Here is a 21,169-nt window from a genome sequence, read left to right on the forward strand (position 1 = left end):
TGTGGCTACTTCTCATAGAAGCAGGAATGGGTTCCCATCGAAACGGGATGGGAGGAGAACATATCAGGTGGGCAGACAAGTGAGGCCTGGAGCTGACCTAAGCTCAACCAATCACAATAGAGCACAAACAACCCCCAAGGTTGTTAAAGGAGTAACAAAGTTGAGTTCATGCAGTAAACGAAAGAACAAGGTGAATCGGCCACTCTGTTATCACTTTGGCATGTCTCCCAGACTTGGTAAAGAAAATACTCTCAGCCTTGCTAACATAAACAATCTTTTGTGCAGGCTGGCTACACACACAAGCCCCAAGACACACACAAGAATTGCAAACTAAAATTAATTTGTGTTATATCAGGTATATTGATATGTTTAATCGATATAATTAAGGTTGACTGGAGCTCGTACCGCGTCTCTAAGTCAGAGGGTTTAATTACTTTCACAAATATATGTTGGATCGACAGCAAGCACATTGTTTAATAGGCACAAGAATAGAAATAGGCATGGATGATTATATTTCTTGCAGGTCCTCTTTTAGCCATTATATGAGTTCTATTAATACGAGTTATATTAATATGAGTTCAATTAATATTCAGTGGATAATGAGATTAAATGATATTACAGTTCTTATTAATGCATGTATTCAATAAGATTGAGGGATGGGAGAGAGAGGTGTCATGGTGGGAGAAAGAGAGAGGGGTGAGAGGGGCAGATGGGACAGAGTGGGGAGGGGGGAGTGGGGAGAGTACGGAGGAGGAGAAGGGGAGAGGAGAGCGGCGGGATTCCGGCAGATGTGACGTCCAGTTTACCATCCATCCGAGATATGGCACACACATTGATGACTCGTCCTGCCTGTGAAACACCAGGATGACATTTTATAGCTAGGTCAGGATTCAAACCCAGGCTAGACAACTTAGAGCAAGCATGTATACCTCTCAGCTATCCTGCCATGATGTGGTGATTCATTGCTTTATCGTGGTTGAACAAATTTTTTTTTACTCATTGTAATCATCAAATTTATTTTGCCCTCCTACCTCTAGTATCAAACTGCAGTATCACCATCGAAGCTTTAAGAGTGTGCGCCAAGTGGCTTAACCAAGCACTCCAACGAAACAGTTGAAGAAACTTTTAAAAACGAAATGTTTAATTTTTTATTTATTTGTATCTATCTATGCCGAAGTGACGAGCCATATAATGAAAGAAGATCATACAAAAAGGGGAAACTTTCAAATAAAATTGCACATTTTCAGTGAATGAGCCACAGCCCGAGGCACTGCATACACTGCAGTGCGGGGTCAAAAGCAGGCGAGTTTGGCCTGAAGTTTGTTCAAATCAATCGATATATTCAGTGACAGTGCGAATACTTTTTCAGTGTATGGCCATGGCTTGGAAACGAAGAACCAAGCTCACCAAGTGGCTTAAGCATTCAAGTAAGCACTCCATTGAAACACTTGATAAGGAATGGCTGGCTTGGCAAGCGATTAGCAATCGCCGATCGGTCATATAAACACCATGCACCCGGAGATGCATGGAATGTCAAGCAATATCCGAATTAGACAAATGAACACTTCATTTTTTATTTTAGCAGTCGGAACGTCTGATAAGCTGAGTTCCGGAGTTAAAATTTTGAAATTTCGCTCAGATTAAGAGATTCTGGAGCTTATTGCATGTGTAGAAATGAAATGAAGCCATGAACGCTGGCATCTCTGGGCATTTATAAGCATTGCAATGTATCCAGCGATTGGTAGGGACGATGATCAGGCATTCGATGATATGAGTGAGGAAAAGGAAAAAAAAAAACTGTCATTAAGAAATCATTGCGGCCCATTCCAAGTCAAGGCATTGTTGAACAGGCCCAAATAAAGTGAATTAAGACCCTCAGCGAGGGACAGCGAAGTGTCCAAGGAAACCATAAGCTTTGATAAAGGATAATTAAACAAGGCCATTAATTATCTTCAAAAGGGGTATTTAAATTTACCCAAATACACAATTTTCACTCTTGCACTTCCTTGCAGTTCCTTTCGTATGCAGGCAAAGTTTCAGGCTGCCAGGTTTCATGCTTTTGAAGTTATGGAGGAGACACCCACACATACACTGACACACACTGACATTTATTATTATAGATTATTCTAGGCTTGTGGAGGAGAAAAATGACAGGTCAAAGGTTTACAAACTGACAAAGGATCAAAAGGCAACAGGGAGACAAGGACGTTGCACATGAGTAAATGTTGAGGAGAAGAAGGGGAAGGAGGGGTAAGTGGTTGTAAAACTCGCAGAAGTGAGGAAATGGGAAAGCATGAGTTGACTGTGAGCAGAACCCTTGAAAGACAGGAGATCAAAGCACCACGAGACAACAATCACAGAGAGTCGGTTCACGGATAAATGAATGGAGGTGAGCGATCAGCGTACAATTGGAGATGGTAACCAGGTGTCTGATTCGGGAAGAACACATGCGACTTTGGAGAGGACTGGTGGACAATATAGCGGAATAAGCGAGACCATCTTAGATTGAGTTGTCACTTTTAACTTGTTGAGTTATGCAAACAATACATTCTGATTTCACTTTACCTTCTGTTCGGCGAGATATGATGTCGTGCCAAGCAGTATACAGGTTGCCGTGTAATATCTACATTTTAAGTTGATTTCGTTTTGTTGATGATTCTTAAAGACAGAAACCACAGCTTCTTTTCTGACCATGTATTTTGGCTTGATGCCCAAGGTTGGCCTCCACATGTTTTTCTTTGACAAGCTTTTAATAGCTTTACATTACATTGTATGGGTACTTTGGTCTTTGAGCTCAAGTGCATATCTTTAATTTTGTCACAAAGTATTGATTTTAAAAAATAAACCTTTTTACATTGACAGGTATTTCTCAGTTGATAAACATGCTGAGATTGCACACTTCCCCATTTGGAGTTTGTAATGTACTCGATAGACAGGGACGAAGGATCTGAAGTGGGAACAACAGGTTTAATTTGGACATGGGCAAAACACAGCACAGCACAGCGTCGGAACATGTACAGAATGCTTTGACAGGAGATTTGATGACACGGGTATTCAACTTCACGTGCTATAAAGGTACACTTCTCATGCCTTAGGCGTAACCCAGCTTATCACAGCCGATTGAGTACTTTGTTTAAGTTCTCGAGGTGTTTGTGTTGTGACTTGCCAGTCACAAGTATGTCATCCTGGAATATGACTGTCTTTGGTACAGTTTTCAATAATGTCTCCATCTTGCGTTGGAAGATTGTTGTTGCAGAGCGGATGCCAAATGGCATCTGTTGTACATGTAGAGTGCATGATGAGTGTTGATGCATGTATATGGCTAGGAATCATCATCCAGTTCCATTTGAGCATTGGCATTGGTCCAGTCAAGTTTAGTGAATGTCTGGCCACCCATGAGAGTGGTGAAAAGATCCTATGCTTTGGGCAAAGGGAAGCCATCCAGCTTTGATTAGCGGTTGATCGTCATTTTGTAGTCCCCACAAATGTGCACTGTTCCATCTGAGCCAACTACAGGAGCCACCTCCTTGCTGTATGTTCTCAAGTCAGTAGATACAGGCCGGAGTGCAGGAGCCTTTCTCGAAGGGTAGGTGGAGGTGAACTTGCTCTCGCTCATAATTGATCTGGAAGAGCCGGTATCAACTTCCATCCGCACCAGGATCTTATCAATTGTTACATCAACTATAATTGGAGTATCGAAGCTCTTTGTTCCCACAGAGAAAACCTCATAAAGTTCCACACTTGACTCTCAGCTGCAGACTGTGCTCTGTGACCTATCGTCCACTGCATCAGGGTTCACCCCAATGTGGTAAGCAGGAGACAAGTCCTTCGACTGAGATCGAGAACAATGACACTTCAAGTGTCCCCGCTTGCCACAGTTGTCACAGGTGTAATTCCTGTACCAACATTGGAAAGCTTGATGATTATCACCACAACGCCAACACGTTACCCCAACCTTCTGGGTATATTCAGAAATGTCAGGAGGAAGAGGTGAATTTGGTGGCTTGCTAAAACGCTTTTGCTTGTAGCCAAAGGTTACCTTGTTAACTGATGAGTCCTGCTGGATAACTTTTGACTTGTTAGAGATCACACGCAGGCTCTCGGCAGTTTGCATACACGCAGTGGCAATTTCCATGATTTTAGACAAATTGGGGTCAGATTCAGGAAGGAGTGTCTGCAGAATTGAGTCGTCATTGATGCCCATTATAAAGAAATCACGTAGCATCTCTTCGAGTTTATCTGTAAACTCACAATATTCGGCGGGTCGGCGTAAATCAGTCACGAACTCAGATTCTGACTCACCATCTTGACGATGGTGGGTATAAAATTTATATCTCGAGACGATCTTACCCGGTTTAGGGTGATAATGTCTTTTCACGAGATTGACGTGCTCTTCATATGACTTGGCAGAAGGTTTGGCTGGGGAAAGAAGATCTTTAATGAGGCCATACGTCGGGGTGCCGCATACGGTCAGTAATACAGCTCACCGCCTTTCAGCGTCCTCATCGGTGTCCATTTTGTTTGCCACGAAGTACTGCTCCAGACGATCGGTGGAGCCTTCCCAATCATCCCCCACTGTGTATTCTTGTAATATGCCGATGCATGAAGACATCCTCGTTGCCACTGTAAAGTACTCAATAGACAGGGATGAAGGCTCTGAAGTGGGAACAACAGGTTTAATTCAGACACGGGCACAACAGTCAACACAGCAGCGCACAGCATCAGAACATGGGCGGGTCACATGACTCTGCTTAGGCCTAAGTCACATTTGCACTACAGCGAGGATACGGCGGCCGTACGCCCTCTGAATTGACAGAAACGTGCGTCGGCCGCAGAGTTTCTGCGGTGGCCTCAGGGTGGCCCGACGCCATTTGGCTATCTTTTACAGGCCAAAGGGGTCGCCGTGGAATTATAACGCGGAGTTATAACTTTTTTCGTTTCTACGTTCGCCGTAGCAATTCAACAAGCCGGAAAAAAAAAAACTGGTAAAAAATTTTTTTTTTTTTTAACCCACTCGTTACCACCCGTCTGGCCGTACGTTCGCCTTAGGGCCCCCCTGCGGTCCCCCTGCGGTCACCTTGAGGCTACCTTGCGTCTGCCTTGAAAATTATATGGCCGCAGCAGGGCCCCCTTCAGGTCACCGTGCGACATCAAATCAAAGACCGTACAGCAACCCCATATTTTCGGTCTCCACAATTTCTAAATACGCCATGCGGCTACCCGAAAAATAAAAACATATGTGACTGCTACATTGTGTGACCGTGGAAATACTGCAGCCGCCGTATAATTGCTAGTGGCCGTAGATTTTGGAGACCCTACAGCTGCCGTGCCAAATGTGACTCCGGCCTTAACCCCGCCCCGGTACCCCCATGTATGCATGCATTATCATAAACTACTGATGCATCTCAGAGTTGTCTTGCCATTTTATGGAGATCTCTATCTCTTCCTCTGTCTCTCTTTCTCTTTATTACCTCTGTCACTGAAGGTAGAAGGAGGTTACATTTTCACCTCTGTCTGTTTGTTTGTCCATTTGTTATTTGCAAAATCGAAGATTTTTCAAGTATATTGGTCAGTCGATTTTGTTATTCTGTCTGTCTGTTTGTCTGTCACTCGCCTACAGGTCACAATTTTAAACCGATCATCATGAAACTTTACCAAGTTGTGGAGGTCATCTCATTTGAGAAGCCTATTGATTTTAAGGTAAAAAGGTCAAAGGTCAACTCAGGGTCAAACTTCTAAAATCATCAAATTTCATCTGAAAAATCGCCAATTTTCATCCGATGGATCTCAGCTTGGATTTAGATTGTCAATTTTAATCTTTATGAAATGGACAATTTGATGTATCCATAGCAACGGGTTTTTGGGGGTTTTTTTGAGGGTGGGGGGGTGGATTTTGCAAGTGTTGCGCTACGCACGACATGTATCTTTGTTTGTGTGCAGGATATCTCAAAAGATTGTGGATGGATTTTGACGAAACTTGGTGGGCACGTTGGGTGTGTGACAAGGATGAACTGATTTGATTTTGGTGGATATCTGGATCCAGCTGCAATAATTTTTAAAGTGATTCTTCACCATTGAGAGATAGGGCCAGAAATGAAACATAACATGATATCTCAAAAAGTGGTGGATGGATTCAGACAACTTGATGGACACGTCGGGTGTGTGATGAGGAAGAATTGATTCATTTTTGGTGAAGATTAATTTCTGGATCCGGATCTGATAAAAATAAAGACCAATTACTGCACCGTAGTCCCAAGAAGAAAGCCAGGCATTACAAGACACACACGCACACGCACACGCACACACACAACCCACATATCCATACACACAAATATAAATATCACGCACACGCACACACACATATATAAACATGGATATGTGATGTACTGTCAAGTACTTACAAAAGCTATTTTATTTTGAAGTTATAACCTTAACTCATAATATCATCAGCTGGGCACCATTTTTCATCGAAGTTTTGATCCTTTCAGCCCAGAACCTCTCCAAACGGTGGATCCACAACCCCAATCGCAGGTCCACATCAGTAGATTACTCAACATCAATGGACCTACAACCCAAACTTGTGTTCAGACAGTCTGTCAACACAGCAATACAATATCCTCATACAAACTCATTTAATTATTGCTTTTATTTAAAGTATTACTACATATTTCTTCTTCTTCTTTCGGCTGCTCCCGTTAGGGGTCGCCATAGCGGATCATCCGTTATGATTTGGTACAGGCTTTACGCCGGATGCCCTTCCTGACGCAACCCTGGTCACCTCTTACGACACAAGGATATGGTACACCTATTCTAACCGGGGCATACACCGGGCCCAGTACACTGGTACTCACTTTGCCGACCTCGGAAGGCTGACAGGCTGAGTCAACCTCTTGCATTTTTAATTAAGTGGCCCAACGGGGCTTGAACTCAGGACCTTTTGGATCCCAAGCCGCTGCCCTAACGACTACGCCAACAACAGGCTTAAAGTATTACTACATATGAATAACTTTAATCATGCACCACTTTATATGCTAATATATTAAGCGATAAACACTTTACCTTGAAGACATGTCCATTTCACAGCACCTCCATCTAACCATCGACTCAAACTGTTATTCAATTATTCAAACTGCCATCAACAACCAATTTTAACATGCTGCACTGCGTATCTTAGCAACCACCAATAAATTATATTCATGCTTATTTATAACGTATTGTATAAATAATCTTTTTTTAGTTTATTTTAATCTAAATACCTCCAATATTTAATGCCATCTCGAAATATATATATATATATATATATATATATATATATATATATATATATATATATATATATATATATACACATGTTTAATCATCAATATTAATTAAATAATTTATACCTCATTAAAATAATAAATTCATTATTATTGTATCAAATGCAATCGGAACTTGTTGACATGAAAACCAACCAAACTTAAACAAAAGGTGACGATGGAGTCGAAAGACATTCTCACAAAACCTGATCAACCAATCAGCCAAATATCATCTGTTTAACATGATGGATAAAAACTTTCTCAGCACGTTCCACATAATCATCGTTTACTGAATAAATTCTTGCAAATCGTAGTGGCTGAGATGAAAAGACATCAAAACCCATTTTAATTAGTACATTGATACCTGGAAAGGTCTCAAGACTACAGGGAAACTGAAATCATCAACGTTCTGATAAACACTTGTACTAAAACCACTCTGTCCAACTCTAACACATCCAGATATGCAGCAACTGTACAATCATTAGCACTCCTGTTTGCAATCAAGCTTTCTGGATAAATCTTGTGAAGCTGCCTATCAAAAAAATTATAGTTAACCACACAAATATCATGTATATAATGACATGTATAAGATAATATTTAATTTAGCTCATCCTAATGTTTTTTTTTTCTCCTTCATCAGTTTCTGCATAAATGAAAATTCACAGAAAATATGAAAAATATCCACTAGTCAGGGGCTGCAATTCCCACTCATGGGAATACCCTTAACCTGTTGAAACATTATCCAACAAAAAGACACAAAAGTTTTAAATTAAATAAAATGAACAGCATCCATAAACTTCTGCTTATCAAAACAATGAAAACTTGAATATTTATTTTGAGAAAAGAATGCTCTATCAATCCTGACACACAAAGACTGATTAAAAGAGTTAAAAACCTTGTCAATTACTTTGAGGAGTGAATCCCTCATTCGTACTAAATCCAAATTTGTATATAAAGTCAAAAAATCAGAAACTTCAACTTACTTGATGTTGAGGCATCTAAGAACTCGAAGGAAGAATTATGATTGTTTTCTTACGTGATTCTTCACTATTGAGAGATCGGGCGAAACTGATATATAGTACGATGTCTCAAAAAGTTGTGCATGGATTCGGATGAAACTTAGTGGACAGGTTGGGTGTGTGACAAGGCCGAATTGATTCGTTTTTGGTGAAGATCTGGATACGATAATTATTTAATTTTTTTTAGTGATTCTTCACCTTTGAGAGGTAGGGTCAAAAATTATGTATCACATATTTTTAAAATGTATTGGGCCCAATATGTTCTGCTGGATCAGGCATTGCGTGGTGGAGGTATGCGTGCTACTGTGTGCCCTGCTAGTTTATTGATGTGTTTGTGATTTTGGTTTACTTTGTTCAGTTCTCAATCCATCTGAATGTTGTGTTTATTTTGCTTAGGGTTGTCAGGTCACCAGTCCTGCTTTCGAACAGCTGTCTGCACCTTTTCTTGCAAAGCTGCCTTCCCAGGGTGATGATCGAGGCATGTGCTTCTGGACAGACATCGTTCTCAGTGAGGGAAGCAATTCTTGGTCAGGTTGATGCCTCCTGCTTTTTACAGATTGAACCCCATCACCACAGACCAGATGACACCCAGGGTATGGTGACCCCTGGATATGCAGAGAACTTTGGCACTAATGTCGAAATGGTTTCAACCACATCTCTACATGGCAGTGATCTTGGATTGTCTTTGAATTCGGATTCTGAAAGGTAAACTTGTAATAAATGATCATGCTACTTCCATTCACTGAAAATAGAGTTCCTATATATACTAGGAGTAGGACATGACACTCCCAGAAATTTCTGGTCACATGGGTCACGGGCGCCATTTTGTTTATATTGATCTTTCATTGAATGAGCACACGTTAGTCGATAGCTCATCATTATTTTTATAACGACAGGAAGCTGTGACATTGGATGCACCAATCGATTAGATATGGGTTTCAAATGTATAGATTCCAAGTATGTATCAAATGTATAGATATATGGTCGTCTGAGAATGAAACTGATTTCGGAGTGGCATTCTGTGCCAGGTAAGTTGTAGTCCCTTGTGTGTGCATTTATGTGTGGTGCTGTAATGATGTTGTAGTTGGCAGTTGGGTATAACTCGTTAAAAGACACATATGATCATCAAAACCTATATAGATAATTTATGGCATGTCAAGAATATCTGACCAAAGTTGCTTATAAGTAAATGCATCACTTGTGTGTCTGAAATGTAAGTTCGTTACTTGTGAAAATCGAAGATTTTTTTCAAGTATATTGGTTGGTTGCGTGGATTATTCTGTCTGTCTCTCTGTTTGTTTGTATGTCAACCACCTACATGTCACAATTATAAACCAATCGTCACGAAACTTCAACACCTGGTAGAGTTCGTCATAAGCAAGAAACCTATTGTTTTTGAGGTCAAAAGATCGAAAGATCAATATTGACCAAATGTCAATAACTGTCGAATTTCTAAAATCCTCACTTTTCATCGAATTGGCTTGGAATTTGAAGAGTATTTGCATATTTGCTTATTCAATTCAACCAACAATTATTTTTGAGGTCAACATAAGACCAAAAGGTCAACAACTTAGGTGAAATTTGTAAAATTGTCAATTTTCATCCATTGACTTGAAATTTGAAGAGTATTTGATAATCAAGTTATTGATTAAATCTGGCATTTTCCACAAGCCATGGAATGTCCCTTCTTTTCAATTGTTTGACATGTTCTACAAGCCTTGCAATGTCCCTTCTTTTCAATAGTTTGACACATGGCACATACCATATAAAGGGGCCTTTTCTATGCCCTTGACATTTTTCTCAACAATGTCCCTTCTTTTCTATAGTTGCCCACATGGCACATGCATATAAAGGGGTCTTTTCTATGTCACTGTCATTTCCCCAAGAATCCTCTTCAAATATAAAGTCAATCGGATGAAAATTGTCAATTTTAGAAATTCCGGCCTATGTTGACCTCAAAAATAGTTGGTAGTTGAATTCCTTGACCCGATATGAAAATCCTGTTCAAATTTCTAGTCAATCAGATGAAAATTTAGGATTTTAGAAAATTGGCCTCTGTTGACCTTTGGCCGATGTTGACCTCAAAAGAGTGCTATATCACATGATCATGTAACATGTGGTAAAGTTTCAATTTCCTCTGCTAAACGGTTTTTGATCTGAAGAAAATGCAGACATGTATGACATACAACGTACGACATACGTACGTATGCTACCGATCGCTTAACCCTGCTCTTCACTTTGCAAACACAAAGTAATGAGTATGTACAACTGTAGACAACTTTTGTGATGCACACATAAATTGATCGACTAATGCATATCCGTAAAAGATGGATAGTGCTGCCCTGCGGTGCAAACCAAGCAAAATTGAATGATGTTGCTGATGGCTATTTGTGGATAGTTGAATATGAGGAAAAAATTGCCAAAAAAGCAAAAACTATGGCACTTTGGTGGAATTTATTTTGAAAGCCATTATTTAGATGTATTGTCCGATGTATATTCCAAGTTTCAGCTCGTTTCAATATATAGCCTTTGAGACATGAGCGTCAACACATTTTGGGTGGACAGACGGATGGATGGACAGATTGACGGACACCAACGTGAATTTTGAGGGTTTTCGTTAAAAACTCAAGAATGCGGAAATGGACGTTGCTGAATTTTGGAACATATTATCTTGACGTACAAAGGATTTACTTCTGAAATTTGCAGCCAATTTCGTCCAGTAGAAGCTGAGAAACAAATTTTCAGTCCCCATGTTAAAGTTGCATTCAGAGTAATTGTCCCATATAAAGGGAGGGGAGCTTTGTGCCTCCCTTGATGGGGACCCTAACTGAAAACACATCATCCCTCCCCCTCTATGAAATAATGATTTTACATTTTTATGCAAAATAAGGCTCAGGGAAGAGTGGGGTGACAGTGTTAAAATATACCATCAGAGATGGGGAATCCCCCGCCATTAAAAAATAATTGAAATCAGATAAGTGGTTTTCCATTTATTACAAAAAACATTTTTTTCAAGATGGCCGCCCCAGTCGGCCATCTTGGATCTGGCCACGCCCAAAATCAATAGGGTTCTTCCTTTTCAGGTGGTACATGTGTGACCCAAATTTAAAATCGATATGGTGAACAGTTTACGAGTTATCGCACTCACAGCTATAAATGTTGACGCCCAGCCAGCCAGACGGACGGACGACCCGGATGACAACAATATCCTCCTTCCGCCACATGGCGGGGGATAAAAAGCAATCAGGAGTTTTTTGAGAAAAAAGACCTTTTGGCCTGGTTTTTATTTGTGAAGTACAGTCGATGGAATGTAGCCTGGTGTTGGCTTAGTGGTTAGGGTGGCGAGCGGCTTGGGATCCTAGGGTCTTGAGTTCAAGCCCTGTTGGCCATTGAATTAATACACACCAGGAGGTTGACTCAGCCTGTCATCCTTCCGAGGTCGGCAAAATGAGTACCAGTGTACTAGTAAGGGGGACACTGCATCAGCGGCAAAAGCTGTGTCCCAACCCATGATGCAACCAGCAGCCACAGGCTGCACTCGATAGAGAGTAGATGGATTTAGACCAATAGTCATTCAGAAAAGGCTTCAACAAGGAAAGTGAACAAGATTCCACCACAGTGAATGCCCCAACAACGTATCTCGGGCAGCAACAATGTTCCACACTGACGATCATTATTGAGCCAGTTGGGGGGTTCATTGGGGGGGGGGGGTCATCGACAATCCAATAGTGCTGTGGCAGTTAGCCTGAAACGAAAAACTCGAATTTCTCAAACTTGGAATCCAAATCTTTAATATAGCTGCCTTCACTGAATTTGCACACACAACCTTTCAGATGCAAGCCCAATGTCCTCACCATCAAGCTACCACTTCAACCATTTGGATACTCTGAGCAATGGGCTGTTAAATCTGTGGAACACTGAATGTTGATTGGATTGAGGGATTGTTTTGTTTTAAAAAGTTTTATTTTTAACAGTCTGAGTTTTTTTTCTTTTGTTTCTAGTCGAGATGGAGATGCAGCTGGAAGAGGACAGACACAGATGGTGGTTGGGTGATCCTCACAAATTGAAGGCTTTTGCCTCTCATCACATCCAATTTTGTTTGTTGGTGTACACAAACTTTGTAACATTTTGAGGAAATGAGATTTCCTCTCATTTTTGCACTGACCTTCAAGATAGTCCTGCAAAGACGTTTTCCATGTCAGAACAGTGAATGTTTCAATGAGTTCGGGTGGGAAGGCAGACATCCTCGGATGCAACAAGACTATTTTTTTTTAACCAAAAGAATCTGTATTTTTCAATTTTTATTTTTGTATACATAGTCGAGGCTTGTGGAGGAGCGAGTACAAGTACACTGAACTGATCAGGATTCAACAGGACAAAAGGAACAACAGAGACAGGGTGGTGTGAAACAGAAAGGTGGTGTGTGTGTGTGTGTGTGTGTGTGTGTGTGTGTGTGTGTGTGTGTGTGTGTGTGTGTGTGTGTGTGTGTGTGTGTGTGTGTGTGTGTGTGTGTGTGTGTGTGTGTGTGTGTGGGTGTGTGTGTGGGGGTGGGGGGGGGGGGGTGGTGGATACAGAAGGAACCTCTCAACTGTGAAAGCTGGAAATTTGGAAGGAGTAGGGATTGGGGTGGGGGTCGGGATGTGGTAACGAGGGTAGAAAAGATCATGGTTTTGGATTGGGGATGATCTGAGATATGGTGGTGAACATCTGTCTTGAAGACCTGGAGGAAAGAGTGAGATTGAAAAGAATGTAGTTCATTCCACAGGCAGGGAAAAGGAGGAAAAAATAAGTGGTGGTGAGCAGTGATCCTGAATTTAGGTATTCACCAGAAGGGGGTTAATGGTGGACCATGTGAGCATGAAGAAACTTGGGTAAGGGGGGGGGGGTGACAAAGCAGAGGTGCAAAACCATAAAAGAAGCGGTAGACGACAGAGAGACCACCGAACTGTCTGCGATGCTGAAGTCATAAGCCCATAGCCTCAGCTTCATCACGGGAGATTCCAATAATCTTAAAGGCCTTGGTTTTCACGGCATCAAACTGAGCAAGATACGAGGTAGTGGAGCCAGGCCAGAAGGGAGAGCAGTACTTTATCAAGCTGTGGATGAAGGCCTTAATAGGTGGCTCGGAATTCAGCTGTGCCAGGATGGACTTTGTACAATGGAGAATGCCCATTCGGCGGTTGGCTTTGGAGGCCAACTTTGAAATGTGGTTTTCCCAAGAAAGATCATTGCTGATAGTGAGACCTGGGAGTTTGAATGACTGAACTTCCTCAATAATATTGTTAAGAAAGTAGATATCCGGTTTTTTATTTGATTTTGAGCCTTTATATACCGTTTTTATCCAATACGGTGCTTTCTGTGGATAGATCCCATTTGGTGGTTCCTGCACTGTACCCAATATGGTGGTTCTTTTGCTGTACCCAATGTGGTGGTTGCGGTGGCTGGACCCAATATGGTCATTCCTGCAACTAGACTTAATATGGTCGTTGCTGTAACTGGACCAACCAAGGTGGCTCCTGCAGGTGAAACCTAGAGTAGTTGCTGTAACTGGACCTAATATGGTGGTTTCTGTAGCTGGACCCAATATGGTGATTCCTGTGCTGTACCCAATATGGTGGCTCCTGTGCTGTACCCAATATGGTGGCTCCTGTGCTGTACCCAATATGATGGCTCCTGTGCTGTACCCAATATGGTGGCTCCTGTGCTGTACCCAATATGGTGGTTCCTGCGCTGTGCCCAATATGGTGGTTCCTGTGATATCTAATAAATAAATGTCATTTTCTGTCTGTCTGTCTGTCTGTGTGTAACACCAATCATGCCAAAAGTACCAGGCCAATTGCCACTGAACTTACCAACTTACACATGGACCAAGTTTGACCTAGTGGTGAACATGGTCTACTTGGTTTCATCTGTAGTTGTGGGGCTTCAGGAGGGAAGGTCGACAAAAATTCTCAATGTAAATGTGTATCGTGTAGCACCACTGGGTGGTGGTGGCAGAGGGTATTGCAAGTCAGCTGTGGAGATAACATGCATTTTTGCACTGTACACATTCCCAAAGAGTGGGAGGCCCCAAAGCCAACCTCCATTAATCAGGGGGGGGCACGGGAAGGGGGGTGAGAGTCCAGAGGGAGGGGAAGAGGTGGGGTGGGAGGAGACAGGGGTGGAATGAAGGAAGGGAAAGGTTGTGGTGGGAGTCTGGAAGGAGGGGGGTGGTGTGGGAGGAGGGAGGGGAGGGGAAGGAATGAATGCGAGGAGGAACCCGGCGTTTATCGGTCACGCTGGGCACCCCTGCTCATACTCAGTTGTGGTGATTCCTGCACTGTACCACATGTGCAGGATTCGTTTAAATAAAGACTTGCAAATGAGTTGTGGGATTAGCTCCTACATTTGTTTATTTTCGGTGGTCTAAGGCTGGTGAAGAGGTTTGTACATGTATCACATGGAGGAGAAGGACATTAGGAGACGATAACGAATTTGACACATTGGATAAGATCTTTGGATCCCGAATCATGAGCTAAGAGTTCAGATGGGAACTCCAAGCAGGTGAACTATGATTATCACTTCTATTATCGGAGAAGAGTTTTAAAGTTTTGAAACAAAGTCAATCGTTGAATAAAGTGGATGAATGATGGTGTTTTGGTGCCACCTGGTGAAACTTTGTAGACGCTTTGCGGAATCTCTGGCACGTGACCGACAGGTGGCGCCAATGCCACCCAGATCGTTAACTCATGCTGTGGCCAGCGCATGAGTATTGTGATGATAACATCTGTGTGTTTGTTGCCCTGTGCGTGTGAAGAAAAGAATGGGGTTGAACAATTGGTTCACTTTATCTGTCTGTCTCTGCAGATGTCAGTCTATGATCGAGAAACAATTTAATTTCAATTGAATTTTATATTTTGAACACGAATTGGAGCATGCACCTGCAGCTGAGCAATACTTTGACAATGAAAATTTGCAAATAGTATGGAATCTTATAGCATGCATGCACACAGAGAAAGGTAATTTTTTACTCTTTCTGCCTGTCTGGCAGTCAAAGGAAATTGAAAATCATTTCGATCAGCAAAACATTCTGTTTTTAAGGATGTCATAAAGGACACAAACAACAGGTACAAATAAGTAATGTAACATGTTGATTAAGGCGTTTGAAAAGACGATGCATCAACGGCGGTAAATTTCCATTTTTTATTTTATACACCATTAAAACAATTACTTTATTGAAATTTCATTACATATTTGAATACCGAAGAACACAAATCGCCTTCTCAGCACTTCCAAAACCCCCCGTTTTGCAGTACTTTGACAAAATATGATGCCTTTTTATGACGAATAAAATGTGCCGCTCATGCTCTCAGCGTTGGTGAATATCAAGATTTAGACAAAATCACAACTCGTAGGAAATGTAGATTGTGCTCAGAAACACAAAGCAAAAGTTAAAAATTCCCGTTCTCAAGACTACGTGGGGAAAGGTGTTCTTGTTTGTTTGTTTGTTGTTTGTCTGATTGCAGAATAAGTGGACATGGGTGCGTGTTTGTTTTTGGTGCATTCTGTATTGGTTATGTGTGTGATTTGTTTTTAGTGCATCGTGGACACTACATGCTTTGTCAGATGTTGAAGATATGAGGATATAGTTTGAACAAGAGGATTTCGTCGAACCTGTATTGGCCATGTCCACGCACAGACTCCATGAAGCCATGCTTCATGCCTGGGGATGGGAAGGAATCGCAGCAATGACCACAACATGTCTTCTTTATGACACTGAGCAATACGAGTAGGTGTGTGTGTGTGTGTGTGTGTGTGTGTGTGTGTGTGTGTGTGTGTGTGTGTGTGTGTGTGTGTGTTACATTTTTATCATGGCCAATGTTTAAGGGGACATGCTTGTGCGACATGGGATGGGTTTGTGCGAGTCTGACAGAAACGTTGTAATTATTTCTCTCATTTCTAAACTCCCTGATGTTTAGACCCGTGTTTTGAAAGGGGTCGAAAAGTCCTCGTGGTCAGAACTTTTCACTGACCCGAGCCACAGCTTCAATTTTTGGGCTTAATATTCGATTCAGTCATCACGGCGTGGAGGAACCGCCTCTTCAGATGAACGATTGGCCTTTCCAGTAACCAATGAAAATGCAGAAACCCCTCCGGTCTCTTCCTGCAACCCAATCCCTTTGCCGTGGAAGTTGATTGGTCACGCTGTAATGACGTTTGATGCACCTCCTTTTGCCTTGACATGCCTCGGTCACTCATTGCTGCTGCAGCAGCCAATGAAAATGTAGTAAAATGTCTCCACCCACACGCCTCCACACATTGTGAGTGAATCGAATTATAATGCTAATTACTTGGGCGAGGTACACCTGCCATCTGGCCTTTTTGCATACATCCCATCTGTGTCTTTATCTCTCCTGCTCGGGTGTATTAAGGAAGCAGAGGAAGCAATTACTGCAAATGTCCTTTTCGTTTGTAGATTAGATGGCACATAAAAGAAAAATCACACTCTTGCTCATCTAAGAAGTTCGCTGCTCTAACCTCTCAAGGCTTTTGTCAAAACGAAAACTTTTATTCATCTATTTCTACTGCAGGAAAGCCAAATCTTCCATTTTAATCACCAAGCATAGGTTGGGTAGGTTAAATAGAGATTATGTGTGATACTTCCATCTTGATGGATCTGCACAAGCAGTCAGTCTGGTGAGGGTGTACATTATCACACTGCTAATTGCGAGACTGCACATATTCAGCACACTCCTAAAATAAATGCTTATCCACACCAAAAAAAAGAACACGTGCACACTGTACTGAATGTCATACACATAAACACACTGTAATATCCAATATTCACATAACCACACTGTAATATCCAATATTCACATAAACACACTGTAATATCCAAAATTCACATAACCACACTGTAATATCCAAAATTCACATAACCACACTGTAATATCCAATATTCACATAAACACACTGTAATATCCAATATTCACATAACCACACTGTAATATCCAATATTCACATAAACACACTGTAATATCCAATATTCACATAAACACACTGTAATATCCAAAATTCACATAAACACACTGTAATATCCAAAATTCACATAAACACACTGTAATATCCAATATTCACATAACCACACTGTAATATCCAATATTCACATAAACACACTGTAATATCCAATATTCACATAAACACACTGTAATATCCAATATTCACATAAACGCACTGTAATATTCACATAAACACACTGTAATATTCACATAAACACACTGTAATATCCAATATTCACATAAATACACTGTAATATCCAATATTCACATAACCACACTGTAATATCCAATATTCACATAAACACACTGTAATATCCAATATTCACATAAACACACTGTAATATCCAATATTCACATAAACACACTGTAATATCCAATATTCACATAAACACACTGTAATATCCAATATTCACATAAACACACTGTAATATCCAATATTCACATAAACACACTGTAATATCCAATATTCACATAAACACACTGTAATATCAAATATTCACATAAACACACTGTAATATCCAATATTCACATAAACACACTGTAATATCCAATATTCACATAAACACACTGTAATATCCAATATTCACATAAACACACTGTAATATCCAATATTCACATAAACACACTGTAATATCCAACATTCACATAAACACACTGTAATATCCAACATTCACATAAACACACTGTAATATCCAACATTCACATAAACACACTGTCATATCCAATATTCACATAAACACACTGTAATATCAAATATTCACATAACCACACTACTGAACAAAATCACATTTGCATATTGTGCTGTGGAATAACCCTAACCCTAACTGCTCAGTTCGAGTGCCTTGCCTCCAGTCTTGCTCTCCCACCCCACCTCTTTCAACATATCCTCTCAGTGTGATTGCATTCATCCAGCAACCTGTTCTTCTTGCTCTCCCACATTCCTTTGTTCCTCTTTTGCCCACCTGTGGAATCGCCTTCATGTCTATCCAATCATGTTCCTTCATCCACTCCTTTGAAGTTGCAGGTCACCACTATCTCGTTGATTTCCAGCTCCACAGATGTTTTTATTTGTTTATTTATTTATTTGATCTGCTCATCTCCTGCCATACCTCACCTGTTCTCACAGGTCATGTTTGTACCTGTGTACACCTGCTCCCTTGTGTGACATTGTAACGGTCGAAACGCCTTCTAATAGATGCACGGAACACACAGTGCATTGCTATCACCCGAGCTGTCTCATTAATACACATTGTATTGTCAGTGACCTGTGTCATAGATACACGTTGCATTGTTAGTGGCTTTAGCCTTAGGATGTCGTTACTAGATTTGTGTAACGTTGCCCATTGTGCGAACAAATGCAAACTCTTTATGACGTATTTAGATGCCGACATGGAAGAACTTTTAAGAAAACAGCCCTGAAAGTGATTCGGATTCTGTGCAGGTAGAAAGTTCGTGCAGAACCCGAATCCACGGATCCGGACAGACATTCTCAGAATAGGCACTCACTCAGCATTAAATACATCCTACCTCCTCACTCACACCCCTCAACTCAACCGCACCCCCACCGCCATCCTCGACACTCCCCTCCCCCTCATGTCGCACATCATTGCTGTCCCGCACCACACCCTCCCCCCACCTCGCCTCCCTTCTGGTACAAGCCATTGCACTGATCACAGTATTCCCGGCGGGACAAGCTTCGTCGCTGTGCGAATGACAAACGATCGTGTGCGGAGATGCGACGCGCTCTATTAATGAACGCCGGGTCTCAGCGCGACCTGCATGCTAATGGTCTCCGCTTGGACCGCAGCCGATCAAGGGTCTGCACCACGCCATGGGAGCTCTGCCAAAGGCCAGGCGTGGGCTGTTCGGTTCTGGTTCATCATTCAAGTGTCCTGGTTAATCGCAGTTTAAAAAAATCAAAAGACTTTTCCAAACAAAGTAGAAAAAACCCCCATCATTTGCAGAGAGCAAACCCTCATAATAATCCATAACGGTCATTTATGGGTCTGGAACTCGATTAGTGTCTTCATATATGATCATCAGTGATTTTGGAGCCTGTCTCGTCTACCGACTGCTGTTTCCAGTGCGAGTTCATGGATTTTGAATCTTTTTCTTTCTTCCAATCACAAGGACTTCTCCCTTACTTGTTTTAATTGGATCATTTCGCAAAGCTATGGATATGAATATCAAACATGTTGTTTTTTTTTAATCTCCAACAGCATCACGAATGCTCGTGTAATTATTACCATTTATTAACACATTCATGAATGACTCGAAATACGTTTTTTTTTTTTTTAAGCACAAGATCGAGGCTCCTGTGAGAGCGAGGAGACAGACGATGAAATGGTAAGTACTGACAGTGAAACAATGATGTTACAGTTAAACAAACCAGGAAAGAAACAAGTGATGTGAGCAGAGAGGAAAATGGCATTGTGCTAGCAATTGCAAATGGCCAAGAAAGTTACCATTTGTTGGTGATCCAAGCACTTCATCTGCACCTCGAGAAGCCAATCCACGTTCAGCAATGAAACTGATAAGTCACCAACGCGCATGAGAACCTTGCACCAGTATCCACTCAATTCCGCTTCTTCGTTTGCCAAATCCAGGTCAATGCGCCCAAGTACCTTCTTACATTTCACCAAAAATCATTCCCGATTCCAGATGAGATTTTGATTTCTCATGCTCAGCCAACTGTTCACTTGCATGTTTCCACTCACAAAATACATGACTGGATCGTTTTACTTTCTGAGTGGCCACAAGTTTACAGATGTGGACTTTACCCTTGGAGAGAAATAGAGCCAGGAGCAATTAACTGTCTCGGAGTTGTGAATTTGTGGTTGGAACAAATTTGGTGTGCATTTTTGGACAATGTGCATGTTGTGTCCAGTGGGTCTGCCCCTACCTGGATGGAAGGGCAAACAGTTCTCCCTTGGAGGCTTAAAGCTGCGATTCTTGGATATTATGGTGTGCGCGGGAAAGAAACAGTAAGACGCTTAACCAGGAAGGTCGCGCATCACAGGGGTTTTACTCTTGAACCCACAAGAGATACGTGTGTGTGTGTGTGTGTGTGTGTGTGTGTGTGTGTGTGTGTGTGTGTGTGTGTGTGTGTGTGTGTGTGTGTGTGTGTGTGTGTGTGTGTGTGTGTGTGTTTGATTGGTATCTACATATTCCGGTTTTAGAATGTGGAATGGAGTTCTCCCAGAGCAGGCTCAAAGTATCCACCTTCATTTCGGTAAGGGGTCACGATTCATTGACAAAGCTGTGCAGTTTTGTGCTCTCTTCAGGATCGTCGCTGAACCCCAAAAAGCTTCCAACTGTAGTTCGTTTGTAGTTTTATTACCAGTGATGGTTTTTAGCTCACCTGCAAAGTAGTTCTGGGGAGCTTCTGGAATGGCGCGTCGTCCGTCCGTCCGTCCACAAATACTTGCAACTTCTTAGAAACTAAACATACGATTTCAATGAAATTTGACCACAACCTTCATCACCCATGATGGTATTATAAAAAAACGGGGTCCGAAGGGGTCCACAGAGGGAGTTTATGGGTGGGGGAGTGGGGAGGGATGGGGGAGTGGGGAGGGATGGGGGAGTGGGGAGGGATGGGGGAGTGGGTTACCTCCCCAAAGAGGTATTTGTTTTCTTCTCAAACGATACACACAATTCTGATGAAACTTCACAACCTTCATCACCCACGAAGTACCAAAGTTTGTTCCTGACATTCGAAAAATCGGGCTCTTGGGGGTTTTAAGGAGGTTTGCCCCCAAAATATGTATTTGCTTTCTTCTCTAAAACTACACACACAATTTCGATGAAACTT

General features: G+C 41.6%; 1 protein-coding gene across 7 annotated transcripts in view; it reads left to right on the forward strand.

Annotated features, from left to right (window-relative positions):
- LOC147030288 (sorting nexin-10B-like) overlaps positions 1 to 14,103 on the forward strand; it is a 65,900-nt gene extending 51,797 nt beyond the window's left edge. For 6 of the 7 annotated variants that reach the window (XM_085874197.1, XM_085874199.1, XM_085874195.1 and 3 more), the window contains 2 exons: positions 8,714 to 9,022; positions 12,319 to 14,103. In XM_085874197.1, the coding sequence (XP_085730323.1) occupies positions 8,714 to 9,022; positions 12,319 to 12,370 (361 nt within the window). In that variant the 3' untranslated portion in view covers positions 12,371 to 14,103. Of the gene's footprint in view, positions 1 to 8,713; positions 9,023 to 12,318 lie in introns of those variants that run through there. The other variant, XM_085874201.1, reaches the window with a different exon arrangement.
- Positions 14,104 to 21,169: the final 7,066 nt, after the last annotated feature.

The sequence above is a fragment of the Eptatretus burgeri genome, chromosome 3 (assembly GCF_056783735.1).
Source record: "Eptatretus burgeri isolate ZD-2024b chromosome 3, Ebu_testis_v1, whole genome shotgun sequence".
Lineage (NCBI taxonomy): Eukaryota > Metazoa > Chordata > Myxini > Myxiniformes > Myxinidae > Eptatretus > Eptatretus burgeri.